Genomic DNA, 23,928 nt, shown 5'->3' on the forward strand with positions numbered 1-23,928 from the left:
ATAGAAAGTATTCTACTTGGCACATTGTGGGTGTATTAAAAACCTATGGGGGACTTCCTTGGTGGCACAGTGGTTAAGAATCCACCTGCCAACGCAGGGGACACAGGTTCAATCCCTGGTCCAGGAAGATCCCACATTGCTGAGGAGCAACTAAGCCCGTGTGCCACAACTACTGAGCCTGAGCTCTAGAGCCCACAAGCCACAACTACTGACACCCACGCGCCTAGAGCCCACGCTCTGCAACAAGAGAAGCCACTGCGAGGAGAAGCCTGTGCACCGCAACGAAGAGTAGCTCCCGCTTGCCGCAACTAGAGAAAGCCTGCATGCAGCAACGAAGACCCAACGCAGCCAAAAATAAATTTAAAAACTAAAAAAAAAAAACCTATGGGCTTAAAAACCTTTGTTCTTCTTGAACGTACACATTTTACGGTTAATGTCTAATAATGCAAAGTTATTACTTTTTGTTGTTTGTTCATTTGTTTTACAGGACTTACATGGGTCTTAGAAACCACTTTCCTGGTGAAGCTGAAACACTGTATAATTCCCTTGAGCCATCTTATCAGAAGAGTCTTCAAACTTACTTAAAGAGTTCTGGCAGTGTAGCATCTCTTCCACAATCAGACAGGTCCTCATCTAGCTCACAAGAAAGTCTCAAGTAAGGTCATATAAATGATAATTACTGATTTCTTTGTCTCTCCAGCTCCACAAAGTTCCTTATGTTGGATGGTTGAATATCTGATTGCTTTCACTTGAAGCCTTTTTGAAAGATGATGACTGATTGTGCTTATTTTCTTTGGCCTGTTTTCTCAGGGGTTGGATTACATACTTGTATAACTTCTCGTTAGGTAAAGAGTATAGGGATTCAAATTTTGTTTGAATATGTTCGTGTCTGTGAAAAAGATTGGAAAGCATTAATTTGTATACTTTTCTTAATACCTGGAAGATAGTCAATATAGTAAATAGCCCATTTCTAGGGCACTGTAGTGGAAGAACTGTAACGGAGATTCAGAAGTCATCTTCAGAACTCTTACACAGCAGTGTAACTGGTAAAAACTCCACTGCTTTCTTTCCTCACCTCTTGCACGGTTTAAGATTTCAGCAAATCCCTCAAGGGGGCAAAATTATCTAGTATCTGACTCACTTCTCTGTAACTCCACTCATCATTATGTTGGCTACCTCAAACCCTTGCTTCCTTGGCTTACCCCTATTTTCTGTTTCTGTAGCCCTATGAGACTGCTAAGATACCTAGCAGTGGCCACAACTATCTGAAGATTTCCCCAGGGAAGAGCAGCTCACAGAATGTCAGTTTACCTCCCTGTAATTCCTATCTCTTTAGGACCTTAACCCCACAATGATTGCTGTTTGCCTTTGCAGCTCTCTGGTACAGAACTGGGACTGGGAGGCACCTAGGGCACAAAATTCAAGGAAGCACTCACAGGGTCTTGTGAGTACTGTACTAAATAAAAGTTCAGTGACTTACATGTTTTCGAAGTAAAAGCAGATATGATTTGATTTTAAAAAACAATTCTTGTAGGAATAATTACCTATTTAAACTTCTCTTTAAATTTGTGATAAATCCTTCACCTCAAATGAGGTTTGTTGCTTCTTTTCCCTTTACTTTAATTTACTATACTCAAACTTTAAAGTGTATATGAATCACCTGAAGATCATGTTAAAATGCAGAAGCTGATTCAGTAAATCTGGGATGGGACCTGAGATTTTGCATTTTTTACATACTCCTGGGTGATGTCAATGCTTTTTGTCTATGGACCAGACTTTGAATAGCAAGGATCTAAACAAGATATTTTCTTACTCTCGTAGAACATCTTTAAACATAAACAAACAACTTGAAAATCTGTGGACTTGAAGTGGTCTGCCTCAACCTATTAGAGTAACAATTTTAGGGGACAGTTATAAAAATAATATAATACTGGGTTTAATAACCAACTACCAAATTTACCATTTGATAATAATAACTTAAAGAATGTTTTTCAACACTCTGTCATTAACCTCTCTTCCCCTTACCTTTAAAATTTGTAGACAGGGAATTCCCTGGCGGGCCAGTGGTCAGGACTCCATGCTCTCACTGCCGAGGGCCTGGGTTCAATCCCCTGTCAGGGAACTAAAACTCCCACAATCCACACAGCGTGGCAGATAGATAGATAGATACATACATACATAGATATATTTTCCAGACTCTCTCACATACTTAGATATTTATTTATGGGCTTCAGAGTACCATAGTAATTAAAGATAAATAATCAAAAAAGATATTAAAGGAGGCAGTGGATTCTTTGAATTGATTCTAGGTGTTTTCCTTTCTAATCATACATGTTATCCTCAGCAGTAGTCCTTAGCTTTGTTTCTGTTGCCCCATGCAGTAATACTTAATAGAACTGCTATAGACCATGTTATACCTACAGGGTAACTGCACGAGTTACCAATGGCCACAACCATATGACTTCGGTGAGACAGGCCTTGGTTACACTGAATTCCCTGTGTACTAGCAATAATACTACCTTTTTCTAAGTAAAATATCTCAGACTAGAAGTGTTGGAGAGTGCTGTTATTGAGTTCCCTGTGGTAGTGTGTGCTGAGGACCAGAGTGAACAACAGCAACCTGGTCCCTGTTTCTGTAGAGCTTACAGTCTTTATTTAATGCTAGTTATTTCATTTTTGCTTCACAGCTAACTTAGATACCACTGATATATGGCAACAACTGTTCTAAAGTGATTTGTAAAAGGAAAGTTGAAATCAGAAATACTTCTCAACTCTTCGGAAAACTCAATGTTATTTCATTAATTTTTGTCAGAGGAGTGATAAATTATGTCGTCTTACTAAAAGTATTTCTTTTTACCTTGCAGCCGCCCTTTTTCTTCCAAATGGTCTACAGCAAACCCATCAACTGTTGCTGGAAGAGGTAAATTGCCTTTTTAACTAAGAGTCATAGCATATTTTACTTAATAGAGTAAAAGTGACTTTATAAATAAATTAAAAGTTACTATGTAAAAAGATATTCTCACTCTGGGTCACATCAAGAGTTGAAAAGTTTAAAACACAGAGTTACACTTTAAAAGTTTTAAAAGCACATTAGAACAGTTTTAAAGCTAAACAGTTTAAAGCAGTAGCTTTTAAACTGTTTTAATATGACCCACAGTGAGAAAATCATTTTACATAGTAAATACCACACTTATATACTGTACCTGTGTTTGTATACCATATACATATACTACATGTCATATATATAATATAGTGTATATAATTATATACATACAATATACATATGCTGTGTAGTATATTGTATATAAGTATACATATATAGTATAATCCAAAGTTCCAGGAAGCCTACTTACCCTTACTTGTGATGCATTCTCTTTTCTACTGTGTTTCATTTCTTTAAAGTGCTGTCATGACCCACTTAGTTGATTTCACAGCCTATTAATGGGTCATAACTCAGAGTTTATAAAACTCCTCATTAAAACTGAAAAACTAAAGACCAGAGATTTAATGACTTAATTGGCATTACCTAAGAGTGGCAGAACCTGCATTATTTTCTGAATTATTCTATTCCCAGGCTAGTTCTACTTGCATTATTCTTATAGTTAAAAAATAGCCCCGCTGTCATCTATTTATCTTGTAACAGTGCTTCATTTTCATGAATCAATCATAAACATCATCCTTTCATCTATAAAACAGTCCTATGAACTTTACAAAGTATAGTTATTTTTCCCATGTTATGAAAGGGGAAAATGAGGCAGAGAAATATTGAGAAAATTGTCCAAGAAGAATTAGTTATGACAGCATTGAAACTGAGGCATTCTGATTTTAAAATATACTAAAGTACTTTCTAGTATCCATTTGGCCACTACTTCCTTTTTGACCATTTGTCATCATGGATTAATCTCATGGTGATTTCAAGTTTATATAATTTTTGTGCCGTTTGCAGTAACTGAAATAATAGGTTACCTTTGCTTTGTTTTTCATAGTATCAGCAGGCAGCAGCAAAGCCAGTTCCCTTCCAGGAAGCCTACAGCGTTCACGAAGTGATATTGATGTGAATGCCGCTGCTGGTGCCAAGGCACATCATGCTGCTGGGCAGTCTGTACGAAGTGGGCGGTTAGGTGCAGGTGCCCTGAATCCAGGTTCCTATGCATCACTAGGTAAGACAACTAACTATGGGAAAGTACAACATTTTCTCCCTGGTCTCAGGGAAGCAGTGAATCATCATCAATTTCAGTGATTGATGATGGTGATATATTTATCATTTCTATTTCATTCTTGCTAGTTAAGTATAGTCCATATGTTTTATATGATTCTGTCCTTGCAATGTAGTTCTGAGGTATCTGAAATACCTTGTTTCTCTTTTCCCCCTGTTGTGCTCCTAACCATCTTAATCAAAGGAACAATTCTTTATTCCATGATTTGCATATAGAATTTTCAAAGTTCTGCACTACAGCCACATCCAGCTGCTGGATACTAAGGGAGTTTGGTGTTGTACCCAGCTTCTCTATCCTCTTTCTCCTACTTCAGTCCCTTACCAAGAAGTTAAAGCCTTTTGGAAATCTGGGAAAACTGCAAAGGTGAATCATAATCAAAGCTTAAAAATAAATAAAATACCTAGGAATAAACCCACGTAAGGAGACAAAAGACCTGTATGCAGAAAACTATTAGACACTGATGAAAGAAATTAAAGATGATACAAACAGATGGAGAGATATACCATGTTCTTGGATTGGAAGAATCAACATTGTGAAAATGACTGTACTACCCAAAGCAATCTACAGATTCAGTGCAATCCCTATCAAACTACCAATGGAATTTTCCACAGAACTAGAACAAAAAATTTCACAATTTGCATGGAAACACAAAGGACCCCGAATAGCCAAAGCAATCTTGAGAAAGAAAAACGGAGCTGGAGGAATCAGGCTCCTGGACTTCAGAGTACACTACAAAGCTACAGTAATCAAGATAGTATGGTCCTGGCACAAAAACAGAAATATAGATCAGTGGAACAGGATAAAAAGCCCAGCGATAAACCCATGCACATATGGTCACCTTATTTTTATATAAAGGAGGCAAGAATATACAATGGAGAAAAGACAGCCTCTTCAATAAATGGTGCTGGGAAAACTGGACAGCTACATGTAAAAGAACGAAATTGGAACCCTCCCTAACACCATACACAAAAATAAACTCAAAATGGATTAAAGACCTAAATGTAGGCCAGACACTATAAAACTCTTAGAGGAAAACATAGGCAGAACACTCTATGACATCCATCATAGCAAGATCCTTTTTGACCCACCTCCTAGAGAAATGGAAATAAAAACAAAAATAAACAAATCAGACCTAATGAAACTTAAACGCTTTTGCACAGCAAAGGAAGCCATAAAAAAGATGAAAAGACAATCCTTAGAATGGGAGAAAGGATTTGCAAATGAAGCAGCTGACAAAGGAATTATCTCCAAAATATACAAGCAGCTCTTGCAGCTCAATATCAAAAAAACAATCCAATCGGGCTTCCCTGGTGGTGCAGTGGTTAAGAGTCTGCCTGCCGATGCAGGGGACACAGGTTCATGCCCCAGTCCGGGAAGATCCCACATGCCGCGGAGTGGCTGGGCCCGTGAGCCATGGCCACTGAGCCTGCGCGTCCGGAGCCTGTTGCTCCGCAACGGGAGAGGCCACAACAGTGAGAGGCCTGCGTACCACAAAAAAACAAAAAACAAAAAACAACCCAATCCAAAAATGGGCAGAAGACCTAAATAGACATTTCTCCAAAGAAGATATACAGATTGCCAACAAACACATGAAAAGGTGCTCAACATCACTAATCATTAGAGAAATGCAAATCAAAACTACCATGAGGTAATACCTCACACCGGTCAGAATGGCCATCATCAAAAAATCTACAAACAATAAATGCTGGAGAGGGTGTGGAGAAAAGGGAACCCTCTTGCACTGTTGGTGGGAATGTATATTGATACAGCCACTATGGAGAACAGTATGGAGTTTCCTTAAAAATCTAAAAATAGAACTATCATACGACCCAGCAGTCCCACTGTTGGGCATATACCCTGAGAAAACCATAATTCAAAAAGAGTCATGTACCACAGTGTTCATTGCAGCACTGTTTACAATAGCCAGGACATGGAAGCAACCTAAGTGTCCATCAACAGATGAATGGTTAAAGAAGATGTGGCACATATATACAATGGAATATTACTCAGCCATAAAAAGAAACAAAATTGAGTTATTTGTAGTGAGGTGGATGGACCTAGAGTCTGTCATACACAGTGAAGTAAGTCAGGAAGAGAAAAGCAAATACCGTACGCTAACACATATATATGTATGGAATCTTAAAAAAAAAATGGTCCTGGTGAACCTAGGGGCAGGACCGGAATAAAGACACAGACGTAGAGAATGGGCTTGAGGACACAGGGAGAGGGAAGGGTAAGCTGGGACGAAGTAAGAGAATAACATTGACATATATACACTACCAAATGTAAAACAGATAGCTAGTGGGAAGCAGCCGTGTAGCACAGGGAGATCAGCTCGGTGCTTTGCTACCACCTAGAGGGGTGGGACAAGGAGGGTGAGAGGGAGACGCAGGAGTGAGGGGATATGGGGATATACGTATGCGTATAGCTGATTCACTTTGTTATACAGTAGAAAGTAACACACCATTGTAAAGCAATTATACTCCAATAAAGATGTTTAAAAAAAAAAACTTAAACATATATTCCCAAAGCTATTCAGGGTTTGTTTTTTATATCCATCAACCTTAAAAGTTTGAGATTGGTTATCCATATTATTTATCTCTGTTTTGTGCTTCATTTTTCTTTCTCTTGGGTAGTACTCAGGGAACACTAGGCAGGCAGATCATTGGAACACAATAGGAAGTGTAGAGATTCTAGGTGTGAATGTGGTACATGATAAAGGTGGCATAACTGCATTCAATGAGGAAAGCATAAATTTACAGTAAATGGTGTTTAGACATATGGCTTTCAGTTTGGTACAAAATTAAGTTAGAACCATGTTTCATACCATATAAAAATTTATTCCAGATAACTAAGAAGTTGAACAAAAATATAAAGCATCTTGACAAAAACATAGTAGTTGAGTATTCAGCTAATCTCAGATTGGAGAAGAAATTTTAAGCATAAAGAGCCAGAAAACCATGAGGGAAAATCCCTTAGGATCGAAATCTTAAGTGTGAAAATATAAAATCAAGTGACTGAAAATTAAAAGGGAAAAAAATTTTGCCAATACTACAAAAAAAGCTGAAATGTCAACAAGTTTTGTAAGTCTATGAGAAACAGATGAGCTTATTTTTATAGAAAAAAATTTTACATATATCAAGAAAAGCATATTTCAAAATTGCCCCCAGAACCCCCAAACAGATGTTGGACCTCCACTGTAATCAAACAAATGCAAACTGAAAGACCGGTAAATGCAGCAAGAAAGTTAAGGTTCGTGCCTACTATTCATAAAGAATGTGTTTAAAAGTGCTGATGTGAAGTAATCACGGAATACTTTATCTGAGTGGCATTTTAATAATACCCATGAAGCTTTTTAAAATGTTGAGAGTTTTGAGCCAGTAATTCAATGTTTATAGATAATTATGCCAAGAAATAAAAGGAATATTCATTATGTTTCTAAAAATAGATGTATTAGCTTCAACCTTGATGTGTAACAAAGAGGGAGTGATTAAGTTATGGTATATCCTTACAGATACTATGCAGCCATTAACAAGTCATATTTTTTTTAATTTAAAAAAAAATTTTATTTATTTTTGGCTGCATTGGGTCTTTGCTGCTGCACGTGGGCTCAGTAGCTGTGGCACACTGGCCCTAGAGCATTCGGGCTTCAGTAGGTGTGGCGCGTGGGCTCAGTAGTTGTGGCTTGAGGGTTCTAGAGCTCAGGCTCAGTAGTTGTGGTGCACGGGCTTAGTTGCTCCATGGCATGTAGGATCTTCCTGGACCAGGGGTCGAACCCATGTCTCCTGCATTGACAGGTGGATTCTTAACCACTGCGCCACCAGGGAAGCCCCAACAAGTCATATTTTTAGCAAAGATCAAATGATACGGCCTACCAAGCAATGTGTGATACTTTCATTATTTTGTATAAAATTATACATAGATGAAAAACTGGACAAAAATGGGTTTGTTTGTTTGTTTTTTTGTTAAGATTCATCTATGTTGTTGCATGTAGCTAAAGTTCATTTATTTATATTTCTATGTACAATATTCTATGGTATGAATATATCACAATTTAGTTTTCTGTTCTACTGTTAGTGGGCATCTTGGTTGTTTCCTGTTTTTTTATTATTATGAATAATACTCATGAACATTCTTATATATAGGACTGGACAGAGATGTTTACAAAGATGTCAACAATGGGTTGATTAGTGCTTTTAAATTTTCATAAAACTTTTCTGTGGTAGAAACATTACCTTCCTGGAAATGCATTATTATTTCAATATATGAAAACTAATCAATATAATATACCATATAGTAAAATAAAGGACAAAAATCACATGATCATCTTAGTAGATGCAGAACAGGCATTTGACAAATTTCAACACCCTTTCATGATAAAAATACTCAACAAACTAGTATAGAAGGGAACTTTCTGAACCTGATAAAGAACATCTGTGAAAAATCCACGTATATACAGGTAGTATATACGTCATGATGAAGGACTGGATGCTTCCCCCAAAATCAGGAACAACATAAGGATTTCCACTCTTGCCCTTCCTAACAGCATTATCATGGAAGTTCTAGCCAGGTCAGTTAGGCCAGAAAAAGAAATAAAAGGTATCCATATTGGAAAAGAACTGAAGCTATTTGTAGAAAACATGGTCTTATATATAGAAAATCCTAGGAAATTCACAAAAAAACGATTAGAGCTTATTAATAGTTCAGCAGAGTTACCAAAGATAAGATCAATATACAAAAATCAGTTGTATTTCTAAATGCTAGCAATGAGGGACTGCCCTAGTAGTCCAGTGGTATAGAATCCGCCTTACAACACCGGGGACACCGGTTCAATCCCTCGTCAGGGAACTAAGATCCCACATGCCGTGGGGCAACTAAGCCCGCGTGCCACAACTACAGAGCCCACTCACCCTGGAGCCTGCGCACCACAACTAGAGAAGAGAAAACCTGCACGCCACAACTAGAGAGAAGCCGGCACACCACAATGAAAGATCCCACATGCCTCAATGAAGATCCCATGTGGCACAACTAGAGAGATGCCCGCACACCACAATGAAAGATCCCACATGCCTCAGTGAAGATCCCATATGCCACAACTAAGACCCGACGCAGCCAAAAATAAATAAAATAAATAAACAGAAGATGGTGGAGTAGAAGGACGTGTGCTCACTCCCTCTTGTGAGAGCACCGGAATCACAAATAACTGCTGAACAGTCATCAACAGGAAGACACTGAAACTCACCAAAAATGATACCCCACATCCAAAGACAAAGGAGAAGCTGCAATGAGATGGTAGGAGGGGCGCAATCACAATAAAATCAAATCTCATAACCACTTGGTGGTTGACTCACGAACTGGAGAACAATTATACCACAGAAGTCCATCCACTGGAGTGAAGGTTCTCAACCCCAAGTCAGCCTTCCCAACCTGGGGGTCCGGCAAAGGGAGGAGGAATTCCCAGAGAAACAGACTTTGAAAGCTAGTGGGATTTGATTGCAGGACTTCGACAGGACTGGGGGAAACAGAGACTCCACTCTTGGAGGGCACACACTAAGTAGTGTGTGCATCAGGATCCGGGGGAAGGAGCAGTGACCACATAGGAGACTTAACCAGACCTACCTGCTAGTGTTGTGGGGTCTCCTGCAGAGGCGGGGGGTGGCTGTGGCTCGCTGCAGGGACAAGGACACTGGAAGCAGAAGTTCTGGGAAGTACTCTTCGGCATGAGCCCTCCTGAAGTCCACCATTAGCCCCGCCAAAGAGCCTTTAACCTCCAGTGCTGGGTCATCTCAGGCCAAACAACCAACAGGGAGGGAACTCAGCCCCACCCATCAGCAGACAAGCAGATTAAAGTTTTACTGAGCTCTGCCCACCAGAGCAACACCCAGCTCTACCCACCACCAGTCCCTCCCATCAGGAAGCTTGCACAAGCCTCTTAGATAGCCTTATCCACCAGTGGGCCAACAGCAGAAGCAAGAAGAACTACAATCCTGCAGCCTGTGGAATGAAAACCACATTCACAGAAAGAGAAACAAAATGAAAAGGCAGAGGACTATGAACCAGATGAAGGAACAAGATAAAACCCCAGAAAAACAATTAAATGAAGTGGAGATAGGCAACCTTCCAGAAAAAGAATTCAGAATAATGATAGTGAAGATGATCCAGGACCTCTGAAAGGAAAAAGAACGGAGGCAAAGATCAAGAAGATGCAAGAAATGTTTAACAAAGACCTAGAAGAATTAAAAAACAAACACCTAGAAGAATTAAAGAACAAACAAACAGAGATAAACAATACAATAACTGAAATGAAAAATACACTAGAAGGAATCAATAGCAGAATAACTGAGGCAGAAGAATGGATAAGTGACCTGTAAGGCAGAATGGTGGAATTTACTGCCACGGACCAGAATAAGAAAAAAGAATCAAAAAAAATGAAGACAGCCTAAGAGACTGGGACAACATTTAATGCACCAACATTCATACACATTTTAGGGGTCACAGAAGGAGAAGAGAGAAAAAAGGGACCTGAGAAAATGTTTGAAGAGATTATAGTCGAAAACTTCCCTAACATGGGAAAGGAAATAACCACCCAAGTCTAGGAAGTGCAGAGAGTCTCAGGCAGGAGAAACTCAAGGGGAAACATGCCAAGAAACATAGTAATCAAATTGACAAAAATTAAAAACAAAGAAAAATTATTAAAGGCAACCAGGGAAAAACAACAATTAACATACAAGGGAACTCCCATAAGGTTAACAGCTGATTCCTCAGCAGAAACTCTACAAGCCAGAAGGGAGTGACACGATATATTTAAAGTGATGAAAGGGAAGAACCTACAACCAAGATTACTCTACCTGACAAGGATCTCATTCAGATTTGATGGAGAAATCAAAAGTTTTACAGACAAGCAAAAGCTAAGAGGATTCAGCACCACCATACCAGCTCTACAGCAAATGCTAAAGGAGCTTCTCAAAGTGAGAAACACAAGAAAAGAAAAGGACCTACAAAAACAAACCCAAAACAATTAAGAAAATGGTAATAGGAACATACATATTGATAATTACCTTAAATGTGAATGGATTAAATGCTCCAACCAAAAGACATGGATACAAAAACAAGAACCATATATATGCTGTCTAAAAGAGACCCACTTCAGACCTCGGGACACATACAGACTGAAAGTGAGGGGATGAAGAAAGATATTCCATGCAAATGGTAAACAAAAGAATGCTGGAGTAGTAATACTCATATCAGATAAAATAGACTTTAAAATAAAGACTGTTACAAGAGACAAGGAAGGACACTACATAATGATCAAGGGATCAATCCAAGAAGAAGATATAACAATTATATACGCACCCAACATAGGCACATCTCAATATATAAGGCAAAAGCTAACAGCTATAAAAGAGGAAATCGACAGTAACACAATAATAGTGGGGGACTTTTAACACCTCACTTACACCAATGGACAGATCATCCAAACAGAAAATTAATAAGGAAACACAAGCTTTAAATGACACAATAGACCAGATAGATTTAATAGATATTTATAGGACATTCCATCTGAAAACAGCAGATTACACTTTCTTCTCAAGTGCACACAGGACATTCTCCAGGATAGATCACATCTTGGGTTACAAATCAAGCCTCGGTAAATTTAAGAAAATTGAGATCATATCAAGCATCTCTTCCAACCACAATGCTATGAGAGAAGAAATAAATTACAGTTAAAAAAACGTAAAAAACACAAAACACATGGAGGCTAAACAATACTAAATAACCAAGAGATCCCTGAAGAAATCAAAGAGGAAATCAAAAAATACCTAGAGACAAGTGACAATGAAAACATGACGATCCAAAACTTATTGGCTGTTTATAGCAATACAGTCCTACCTCAAGAAACAAGAAAAATCTCAAATAAACAATCTAACCTTACCACCTAAAGGAACTAGAGAAAGAAGAACAAACAAAATACAAAGTTATTAGAAGGAAAGAAATTAAGATCAGAGCAGAAATAGATGAAATAGAAACAAAGAAAACAATAGCAAAGATCAATAAAACTAAAAGCTGGTTCTTTGAGAAGATAAACAGCACTGATAAACCTTTACCCAGACTCATCAAGAAGAAGAGGGAGAGGACTCAAATCAATAATATTAGAAATGAAAAAGGAGACGATACAGCGGACACTGGAGGAATACAAAGCATCATGAGAGACTGCTACAAGCAACTCTATGCCAATCAAATGCACAACCTGGAAGAAATGGACAAATTCTTAGAAAGGCATAACCTTCCAAGACTGAACAAGGAAGAAACAGAAAATATGAACAGACCAATCACAAGTAATGAAATTGAAATAAAATTGTAATAAAATCTTCCAACAAACAAAAGTCCAGGCTTCACAGGTGAATTCTGTGAAATATTTAGAGGAGAGGTAACACCCATCCTTCTCAAACTCTTCCCAAAAATTGCAGAGGAAGGAACACTCCCAAACTCATTCTACGAGGCCACCATCACCCTGATACCAAAACCAGAGAAAGATGTCACAAAAAAAGAAAACTACAGGCCAATATCACTGATGAATACAGATTCAAAAGTCCTCAACAAAATTCTTACAAACAGAATCCAACAACACATTAAAAGGATCATACACCATGATCAAGTGGGATTTATCCCAGGGATGCAAGGATTCTTCAATGTATGCAACTCAATCAATGTGATACACCATATTAACAAATTGAAGAATAGAAACTATATGATCATCTCAATAGATGCAGAAAAAGCTTTTGACAAAATTCAACACCCATTTATGATAAAAGCTCTCCAGAAAGAGGGCATAGAGGGAACCTACCTCAACATAATAAAGGCCGTATACGACAAACTCACAACAAACATCATTCTCAATGGTGAAAAACTGAAAGCATTTCCTCTAAGATCAGGAGCAAGACAAGGATGTCCAGTCTCACCACTCTTACTCAGCATAGTTTTGGAAGTCCTAGCCACGGCAATCAGAGAATAAAAAGTAATAAAAGGAATACAAATTGGAAAAGGAGAAGTAAAACTGTCACTGTTTGCAGATGACATGACATGATACTATACATAGAGAATCCTGAAGGTGCCACCAGAAAACTACTAGAGGTAATCAATGAATTTCGTAAAGTTGCCGGATACAAAATTAACGCACAGAAATCTCTTGCATTCCTATACTCTAACAACGAAAATCAAAAGAGAAATTAAGGAAACAATCGCATTCACCTCTGCAACAAAAAGGATAAAATACCTAGGAATAAACTTACCTAAGGAGGTAAAAGACCTGTACCTAGAAAACTATAAGACACTGATGAAAGATATCAAAAATGACGCAAACACATGGAGAGATATACCATGTTCTTGGGTTGGAAGAATCAATATTGTGAAAATGACTGTACTACCCAAAGCAGTGTGTAGATTCAGTGCAATCCCTATCAAATTACCAATGGCATTTTTTACAGAACTAGAACAAAAAATCTTAAAATTTGTATGGAGACACAAAAGGCCCCAAATAGGCAAAACAATCTTGAGGGAAAAAAATGGAGCTAGAGGTATCAGACTCCCTGACTTCAGACTATACTACAAAGCTACAGTCGTCAAGACAATATGGTACTGGCACAAAAACAAATATAGATCAATGGAGCAGGATAGAAAGCCCAGAGATAAACCCATGCACCTATGGTCAACTAATCTATGACAAAGGAGGCAAGGATATACAGTGGAGAAAAGACAGTCTTTTCAGTAAGTGGTGCTGGGAAAACTGGATAGCTGCATATAAAAGAATGAAATTAGAACACTCCCTAACACCATACACAAAAATAAACTCAAAACGGATTAAAGACCTAAATGTAATACCAGAAGTATAAAACTCTTAGAGGAAAACATACGCAGAACACTCTATGACATAAATCACAGCAGGGTCCTTTTTGACCCACCTCCTAGAGAAATGGAAATAAAAAACAAAAATAGGGCTTCCCTGATGGCACAGTGGTTGAGAGTCCGCCTGCCGATGCAGGGGACTCGGGTTCGTGCCCCGGTCTGGGAAGATCCCACATGCCGCGGAGCGGCTGGGTCTTTGAGCCATGGCTGCTGAGCCTGCACGTCCGGAGCCTGTGCTCTGCAATGGGAGAGGCCACAACAGTGAGAGGCCCATGTACCGCAAAAAAAACAAACAAACAAAAAAAACAAGACAAATGGGACCTAATGAAATTTAAAAGCTTTTGCACAGCAAAGGAAAGTATAAATAAGACGAAAAGACAACCCTCAAAATGGGAGAAAATATTTGCAAATAAATCAATGGACAAAGAATTAATCTCCAAAATATATAAACAGCTCATGCAACTCAATATTACAAAAACAAACATCCCAATCAGAAAATGGGTAGAAGACCTAAATAGACATTTCTCCATACAAGACATGCAAATGGCCAAGAGGCACATGAAAAGCTGCTCAACAGCACTAATCATTAGATAAAATGCAAATCAAAACTACAATGAGGTATCACCTCACAGTGGTTAGAATGGGCATCATCAGAAAATCTACAAACAGCAAATGCTGGAGAGGGTGTGGAGAAAAGGGAACCCTGTTGCACTGTTGGTGGGAATGTAAATTGAAACAGCCACTATGGAGAACAGTATGGAGGTTCCTTAAAAAACTAAAAATAGAATTACCATATGACCCAGCAATCCCACTACTGGGCATATACCCTGAGAAAACCATAATTCAAAAAGACACATGCGCCCCAGTGTTCGCTGCAGCACTGTTTACAATAGCCAGATCATGGAAGCACCCTAAATGCCCATTGACAGACAAATGGATAAAAAAGATGTGGTCCATATATACGATGGAATATTACTCGGCCATAAAAAGGAATGAAATTGGGTCATTTGTAGAGACGTGGTTGGACCTAGAGACTTTCATACAGAGTGAAGTAAGTCAGAAAGAGAAACACAAATATCGTATACAAACTCATATATGTGGAATCTAGAAAAATGGTACAAATGAACTGGTTTGCAAGGTAGAAATAGAGACAGAGATGTAGAGAACAAACATATGGACACCAAGGGGGAAAGCAGGGGACGGTGGTCGTGGTGGTGATGGGATGAGTTGGGAGATTGGGATTGACATATATACACCAATATGTATAGGAGAACTAATAAGAACTGGCTGTATAAAAAAAATGAAGATAGTTGATGGAGTCAGAAAAAAAATAATAAACCTTTACAAAAAATGCTAGCAATGAACAATCTGAAAATAAAGTTAAAAAGCAATTCCAATTACAATAGCCTCAAAAAGAATAATACATTGTACATAGGAATCGATAGAACAAAAGAAGTGTAAGACTTCTCTAGGATGAACCACTCTTATGTTTCTCCTTTACTCTTACGTTTCTCCTTTACTCTTACACTCATAATATTGCTGACACCAGATGTGTGGGATTTTCACATCCAGCAATTCTTAGACAACACCTAGATGTCCTAAAATTCAATTCAGTTGTGGCCCTAACCATAGTTAACACAGACCTTACAGGTTAAGGGCTTAGCCTGTCACGACCCCCGCCCCCACTCACCCCCACCTCAGACATCAATTGCAAGTCCATATTGTTACCGGTGCTTCTGACCAACTGGCTCTAAGTCACAGGTTCCCTTGCCCCCTCCTTGAGTTAAATTAATTTGCTAGAGTGGCTCACAGATCTTGCGAAAACAGTCTGCTTACTAGATTACTGGTTTATTACAAAGGATATTAAAGGGTATGAATGAGAAGCCGGATGAAGAGATACAGGGAGTGAGGTCTGGAAAGGTCTCAAGCCCAAGAGCTTCTTTCCCTGTGGAGTTGCAGTGTGCCACCCTCCCAGCATATGGGTGTGTTCACCAACCCAGAAACTCTCTGAGTCTTGTGCGTTTGCCATTTTTATGGAGGCTTCATCACATAGTCATAATTGATCATTAACTTAGTCTCCAACCTCACAACTCTTCCCAAGAGGATGGAGGATGGGGCTGAAAATTCCAAGCTTTTAATCATGGTTTAATCTTTCTGGTGACCATCCCCCATCCTGAGGCTGTCGAGGAGACCACCAGGAAATGCCTTATTAGAACAAAAGACACTCCTATCACCCAGGAAATTCCAAGGGATTTAGGAGCTCTGTCAGGTACCAGGGTCAAGGAGCAAATATTAGAGAAAAAGGTACACCAAGTGCTCTTACCACTTGAGAAATTACAAGGGTTTTAGGAGCTCTGTGCCAGGAATTGGGCTCATATATATGTTTTATTTCACACTTGTGCACTAAAAACTACAACACATTGTTAGAAGAATTTAAAGCTCTAAATAACTGGAAAGACACACAGATTATTTAAAGACTTAATATTAAGATGGGAAATTGACATACAGATTCAATGCAATCCCTATCAAAAGTCCAGCTGCCTTTTTATAGAAATTGACAAACTGTTCCTGAAATCCAAATGACAAAGCAAAGTTTCCGGAATAGATGAAACGATCTTGAAAAAGAAGACCGAACTTGGGGTACTCACACTTCCCAATTTCAAAATTTACTTCAAAGCTACAGTAATCAAGTCTGTGTGGTACTGGCATAAAGATAGACATACACACCAATGTAATAGAATTGAGAGTCCAGAAATAATCCCGTATATCTGTGGTCAGTTGATTTCCAACAAGGGTGCCAAGACCATGCAGTAGGCAAGAATTCTTTTCAGCAAATGTTGCTGGAACAACTCAATAGCCAGGGGCCAAGGAATGAATTTGGACCCCTATCTCATATCATATCCAAAAAATTAACTCAAAATGGATTAAAAACCCAAATGTAGGGCTTTCCTGGTGGCACATTGGTTGAGAGTCCGCCTGCCGATGCAGGGGACATGGGTTCGTGTCCCAGTCCGGGAAGATCCCACATGCCATGGAGCGGCTGGGCCCGTGAGCCATGGCTGCTGAGCCTGTGCGTCTGGAGCCTGTGCTCCACAATGGGAGAGGCCACAGCAGTGAGAGGCCTGCGTACCGCAAAAAAAAAAAAAAAAAAAACCGAAATGTAAGAGCTAAAACTATAAAATGCTTAGAAGAAAACACAGGTGTAAATCTTCATAACCTTGAACGATGCAATGTTTTCTTAGATACTACACCAAACACAAGCAACCAAAGAAAAGCTAGATAAATTGGACTTCATCAAAATTAAAAACATTGTACTTCAGAGGGCACCATCAAGAAAGTGAAAAGACAACACACAAAATGAGAGAAAACATTTGCAAATCACATATCTGATTAGGGACTTAACATCTCAAGTATATAAAGAACTCATAACTCAGTAACAAAAAGGCAATTCTATTTATAAATAAGCAAAGGATTTGAATACATATTTCTTTAAAGACAATATACAAATTGCCAATAAAAGCACATGAAAAGATGCTCAACATCCTTAGATATTAGGGAAATGCAAATCAAAAGCACAATGAGATACCTCTTCACACCTGCTAGGCTGTTATCCAGAGAATGGACAATAACAAATGCTGGTGAGGATATGGAGAAATTGAAACCCTCATACACTGCTCCTGGAATGTAAGTGGAGCCACTATATGAACAGTTTGGCAGTTTCTCAAAAAGTGAAACATAGAGTTAGCATGTGACCCAGTGGTTCCACTCCTAGCTGTATACCCAAGACATGTGAAACATATGTTCTCATTAAAACATGTACACAAATGAATGTTCATAGCAACATTATTCATAACAGCCCAAAAGTGAAAACAACCCAGATGTCCATCAGCTGGTGAATGGTTAGGGAGGTATGTGCATACAATGAAGCAGAATATTACTCAGCCATAAAAAGGAGCACATTACATAAAAGTGAAATACTAACCCATGCTCTAAGAGGGGTGGAACTCGAAAGCATTATAAAGTTAGACACAAACAGCCACATACTGTATGATTCCATTTACATGAAATGCCTAGAATACGTGAACCCACAGAAGCAGAAAGTAAATTAGTTGTTGCCAGGGGTTGGGAGTTGGGAAAATAGGGAATGACATCAATGGGTATAAGATTTCTTTTTGGGGTGATGAAAATGTTCTGGAATTAGATATTTATGAGGGTTGTTAAGTCTTGTGGATATATTAAAAACACTGAATTGTATACTATGAAAGAGTAAATTTTATGGTACATGACTTACACATTAATTTTTTTAAGTGGGGAAAATGGAAAACAGAAATACAACATTCATCCTGAGTCTTAAAAATAAAACATTATATTTAGTATCCATTATTTTTTAGTACCAGAGGAAAATACTGAATTTGAAATGTTTTAATATGAACTCGAAAGCCATTTGCAGCAATTCTTTTTTTTTAATTTTTGAACGCGCCACGCAGCTTGTGGGATCTTAGTTCCCCAACCAAAGATTGAACCCAAGCCCTCGGCTGAAAGCGCAGAGTCCTAACCACTGGACTGCCAGGAAACTCCCAGCAGCAATTTTTTTTTTTCATAAGAAAGTCATAATAGTGCCATGAGATTGCTTAATTTGTTTCTTTTGGTTCTTTAAGGTTTGAATGGCATGTTTGCTTCTTTACAGAAGGGAAAGGTGTCCCTCTATCCTCTTTTCTTCATCTGGCCCAGGTTCACACTCAGGCACAATGAGATACTTGTCTGTGCCTCTCTCCAGGGCTTAGAGAATAGATTTTCTCATTCTTTCTATTTCTGTCTTTTTTTCTTTTTCTTCCCTCCCTCCCTCCCTCCATCCGCCCCTCCCCCCTTCCTTCCTTCCTCCCTTTTTCTTTCTAAACCCCCTTCCCCCCCTTCCTCAACTTTCTTATACAGATGTGACTTGTGTATTCTTTGTTTTCTTCTCTTTGAGCCTTGTTTATCATGGCTGAACATTTATGGATCCGGAGATATATGCCTCTATATTGAAAGAGTCTCTCAGTGTATTGGTAGGTTGCTAAAGGATGAGCAGCTAAAAGCTCGTTGAGTTTTATGCATTTTGAGTTTGAAATCCCTGAGACATCAAACTGGAAGTGTTTGGAGGCATAGTAGTATATGAAAGAATTACATACAGTGGTAGAGAACTCAGGAGAGAGATCTGTGCTTGAGATTAGATTTGGAAGTCATTAGAGGATTGTTCTTACTGTAATCTTCTGTAATTAAGGTACTGTAATCTTTCAATATTAAACTCAATACATTACTTAAAGCAGTTGCCACAGGATTTTTAGTCCACTGAAGTGCTGAATCCTTTGGCAACGGGGATATGATGAGTGTTTTGAGGTTTACCCTTGAAAACTTTATCCTGAAGAGTAAGCTTGGTATGATGGGAGACAGGAATTTCTGTTAAGGAAACCTTGATATATCTATGCATATTTATGAATATTTGTTCTCAACAACTAGGTCTGTGGGATTGCTTAAATGAAAAAGAAAATAAATGTTTTCAGTTGGAGTCATGTGGACAGAAGTCAGATTTCAGTTGATTGAGGAAGAAGTTGGAAGGAGAATCTGTATAAATTATTCCTAGGCTTAGCGGTTGAGAGGAGATGAAAGAAGATTGTAGGAATTATCCGTTGTTAAAGGTTAATGAACTTCTTGTTTTTTAAAATTGAGGGAGTTGAATATGTTTGCATACTAAGATGTTAGAGTCAGTAGAGAAGGAAAAGTAAAAAATGGAAGAATAAAAGGAAATTGTTTATGGTCAAAGTTCTTATGAGAGACATGAGGAATAGGATGTATAGAGAAGAGCTGGGGAGTTAGCCTTGGATGTGGAAGGGTCATCAGTTTCACTGAGGTAGAAGGGAAAGAAATGAAGGAGGTAGATTCAGATATATTTTGGGCGGGTGTGCATTAAGAGCCATGTAATGGGGAGGTAGCTATGTCTTCATGTTTGAGGAATCAGAGTCAGGACACTGAGCTAATAGAAAGCAGGGTGAGGTTTGGAATAGCAGTTCAGGAGGCACAAGAGGAGGGGCTCTCTTCCGGGCTTCCTGCAACCACCCACACATTGAGAAACTCACCAGAGAACTCACTGGACTGTTAGCTGTACTCATGGCTGAGGTTTATTATAGCAAAAGGACACACAGCAGGATCAGCAAGGGAAAAAGACTCATCCGGTAGTCTGGAGTCCAGGCACAGGCTTTCAGAGTTATCCTTCCCAGAGGCGAAAATGACAGGCTGCACAGAACATGCTCCTTCCTCCAGCAATGAGTGTAGAACATGTGCATAGTGTTTCTGTCCAGAGAAGCTTCCTTAAGACTCAGAGTCCAGGGTGAGGGTAAAAGGGCAGTCATTATGCAAACACTCTGCTGCACAACCAGCCACAATTACCAGAATTCCGTACTCCGAAAAAGATAACAGGTATTCCCCATAAATCACATTGTCTGCAAAAACAATTCAGGCAAGTTGGTATAGCAGGAGTTCAATACCCCGTTCCCAACACTCAAACACACAAAACAACCTCATCATTGATAAAATTAGGATCCAAAACTAAATTCCCAAAGGCCAGCTAAGGGCTAGCCCTGTAACTAGGCTCTTCTTAAGAGTATCAGACCTGGTTTATTAACACTTTTCTGCACAGTCACTAAAGGCCAAGCCTGATAATTACCCCAGTTTCTAGTAGTGCCAGTATGCATGACTTCTTGGTTTTGTAATTTTCTCTATTGGGGACCTCAAAGTAGCGGGGTAGAGAAATTTAGTTGTTAGATTTATCCATATTTCAGGTCTTAAAGGGACTGAAAGTACTAAGAAAGGATGGGGTGAGGAAGCAGCAACGCAGTAGACAGAGGATAATGATGAGACAGCTAAATTTAGAGTAGAATTTGGGGGTGTGCTCTAGCCTATAGAGGAAAAGAGAAAGCAGGGCAAGGTGACTCTTAGATTACGAGAAACTCAACAGACCCAAGCAAATGGTTTGTCTGATGGTGCAGGGGTCCAAGGTTGGGACATGGGCTTCTCTAACTTATTTAGCTAGTGAAAATCAGACTTATTGTCAATTCAATTCTCTCTATATATTTTTTTGGGGGGGGTATTTTTATCTCACAAAGAAACCTCGTCTTGTTTAATCTCCTAGTATGTTTTAGTTGAAAACAAGCTTCATATATACGTGTGTGCTATGAATTCTGTGTTCTTAAAAATAATGTTTTCCAGGGGTTATAAAATCCTTTTCTAATATACTAAGTTTTGTTCTGTTCTTTGCTTGCTCTTTCATCAGAGGATACTTCTGACAAGATGGATGGTAAGAACTTCCTTTTCTAATACACCTAAAAAATTTTATGGCTCTTGGATTCTACATGATACCTTTGTTCATTCTCTTAAGTTCTGAAAATAGGCTGCTTATTTGGCAGCACTCTTAATGTGAAAATGGCTACGTAATTCTCTGATTGAATTTTGGGTTAGACATATCCATTTTGGGTTTCTCAGTTTACTCAAGTAGTAGGTTACTGTTTGTTATAAGTTAAATCAATTTTCTTAATTTTTTATACCTGAGCTCTTAGAATATTCTTGATTTCTTAAGTCTTTCTCTGAAATGTTAAATTCAGAAGAAGGGAAAGGAATCTCATAAGTCACTTGATTCAGTTCTGTAGTTTAATAACTCTGATACAGAGAGAGACAAATGACATATTTTACAGATTCATATGGTTATTTATGAAAATGAAATGCAAGTCACAGATGCTGTCTTTCAGAGAGTGAGTTTTAAATTAACATTTAATCAAAATTGAACTTACTTTGAGCTATGCCTTTTTTTTTTTTTTTTTTTGTGGTACGCGGGCCTCTCACTGTTGTGGCCTCTCCCGTTGCGGAGCACAGGCTCCGGACGCGCAGGCTCAGCGGCCATGGCTCACGGGCCCAGCCACTCCGTGGCATGTGGGATCTTCCCGGACCGGGGCACGAACCCGTGTACCCTGCATCGGCAGGCGGACTCTCAACCACCGCACCACCAGGGAAGCCCTGAGCTATGCCTTTTTAATTTCAGTATTTAGTTTATCTTTAGTTGCTTGATCCAGTGTGGTAATTTTTATCTGTATGGTATTCTTGTCTAACACTAGACTGTGTATTATCCACACTTGCCCTTCACTTCATCAGATACCATAATGTTATCTAAGAACTTCAGCTTTTTTATAAGAACTTGTAAGAAGATCCTGAATCTGTAAGTCACAGTATGAGATCTAGGGAAAATGGAAAACTATGTTTTTCTGTCAATTATTACATAAACTCTGAAATTGGTATGTCTTCCATTCTGATGAAATGGAAGATTTATTTAATCTTGGGTTGGGTACATGAGTGTTACTTATAATTAGTCTCTGTGCTTCTGTGTGTGTTTAATGTATTTCATAAATTTAAGAAATTATTAAATGAAAGAAAACCTAACCAAGAGATAGTTTCTATATTTCAAACCATTCAATATCACTTCTAACACTGAGATTCTAGATCCTTTAAAAACAAATTATTCTCAAATTCCAGATCAAAATGTTTTCTTTTTTGGGTCAGAAACATCAGCCTATTTGAGGAATCACCTGTGTTATGTGATGTGTTACTCTCACTGATGTTTAATCCTGTTTTTTAAAAAAATAATCTATATACACACACACAGAGAAACATCTGTTATTGCCCTATAGTAGTAGTGAGTTTTTTTTTTTTGGCCATGCCGTGCAGCTTGTGGGATCTTAGTTCCCTGACCAGGGATTGAACCCGGGCCCTCAGCAGTGAAAGCGTGGAGTCCTAACCACTGGAGTGCCAGGGAATTCCATTTACTTGATCATTTTTGCTAGTTTTCATTGACATCTTAGGGAGTACAAGAATTTTTGAATAAATAGCTAATGGATTGATAGGTCTTTGTAATGCTTTGGTGAAAATACTGGGTTAATGAGACCTAGGTCATGGATTTGATTCCCATGTTTGTCAATTAGTTTTCTAGTTCTTTTATGGACTACCTTTTGAAAATGCACAGAAAGAATTCTTACATTGGAAAGATCTATAAAAATCTTCATTTTGGAGAGAGCAATGAAAGTTGCATCTTTCTTGAGTAATTAATTTCTCTAATTTTCTTCACCATTTAAAATTTTAAGTATGAAGTATAGCAGATAAACGTGTTTGTTACAGAATTTTGCTATTTTTAATTGTCTAGTTTTAACCTTTTTTGTGCTATGAGTCATTAGGTTACCTCAAATTTTCTTTTATCTCAAAATGAATCTTTTAAAAGCTAATTTAAGGCTATCAAACTAGAAATTTTTTCTTTTGCCCTTTTGTTTTCGTTGGGTGGGAGGCACGAGGAAGGTTTTAACATCAGCATTGGCAGACTTTGTTGAAATGTTATTGTTTTATTTCTCTTATTTAGGAACAGCATCTGAAGATGGTAAGAATTATACATTTTGTTAGTAACACAAATATCTCTACATTAATATTTTCATTGGTAGGAATTAAATATTAAAAACTAAAATAGGCTAATTTCTTTGCAAATCTATATAATTTGCGAGCTGTGGTAGCTTTTACATTTCATGTTTGGTTGTGTTAGTTATACATGTGGATTTTTTTTTAATCCTTCATCTTGGAGTTTTGCTTTGTATCTTGCATCACCTCATGCTAGAAAAACATAAATGCTTAACATGTTTAATAATACCTAGTATAAAGTTACATAGTTTCATTTTTTTCTTGTAGTGACATTGATGCTTTTATTTTGTGTTTTTGGTTTTTAATTTATGCCAATTCATTTATA

General features: G+C 38.3%; 1 protein-coding gene across 23 annotated transcripts in view; it reads left to right on the forward strand.

Moving 5' to 3' along the window:
* The window catches only part of CLASP2 (cytoplasmic linker associated protein 2), a 178,020-nt gene that overhangs the window by 89,799 nt on the left and 64,293 nt on the right, over nucleotides 1–23,928 (forward strand). For 18 of the 23 annotated variants that reach the window (XM_060162436.1, XM_060162421.1, XM_060162424.1 and 15 more), the window contains 5 exons: nucleotides 488–655; nucleotides 2,865–2,920; nucleotides 3,987–4,160; nucleotides 21,427–21,450; nucleotides 23,551–23,568. In XM_060162436.1, coding sequence (XP_060018419.1) covers nucleotides 488–655; nucleotides 2,865–2,920; nucleotides 3,987–4,160; nucleotides 21,427–21,450; nucleotides 23,551–23,568 — 440 coding nt within the window. The remainder of the gene's footprint in view (nucleotides 1–487; nucleotides 656–2,864; nucleotides 2,921–3,986; nucleotides 4,161–21,426; nucleotides 21,451–23,550; nucleotides 23,569–23,928) is intronic. The other 5 variants (XM_060162423.1, XM_060162444.1, XM_060162426.1 and 2 more) reach the window with 1 other exon arrangement.

Source organism: Lagenorhynchus albirostris, chromosome 10 (genome assembly GCF_949774975.1).
Source record: "Lagenorhynchus albirostris chromosome 10, mLagAlb1.1, whole genome shotgun sequence".
In the NCBI taxonomy this organism is placed as follows: Eukaryota; Metazoa; Chordata; class Mammalia; order Artiodactyla; family Delphinidae; genus Lagenorhynchus; species Lagenorhynchus albirostris.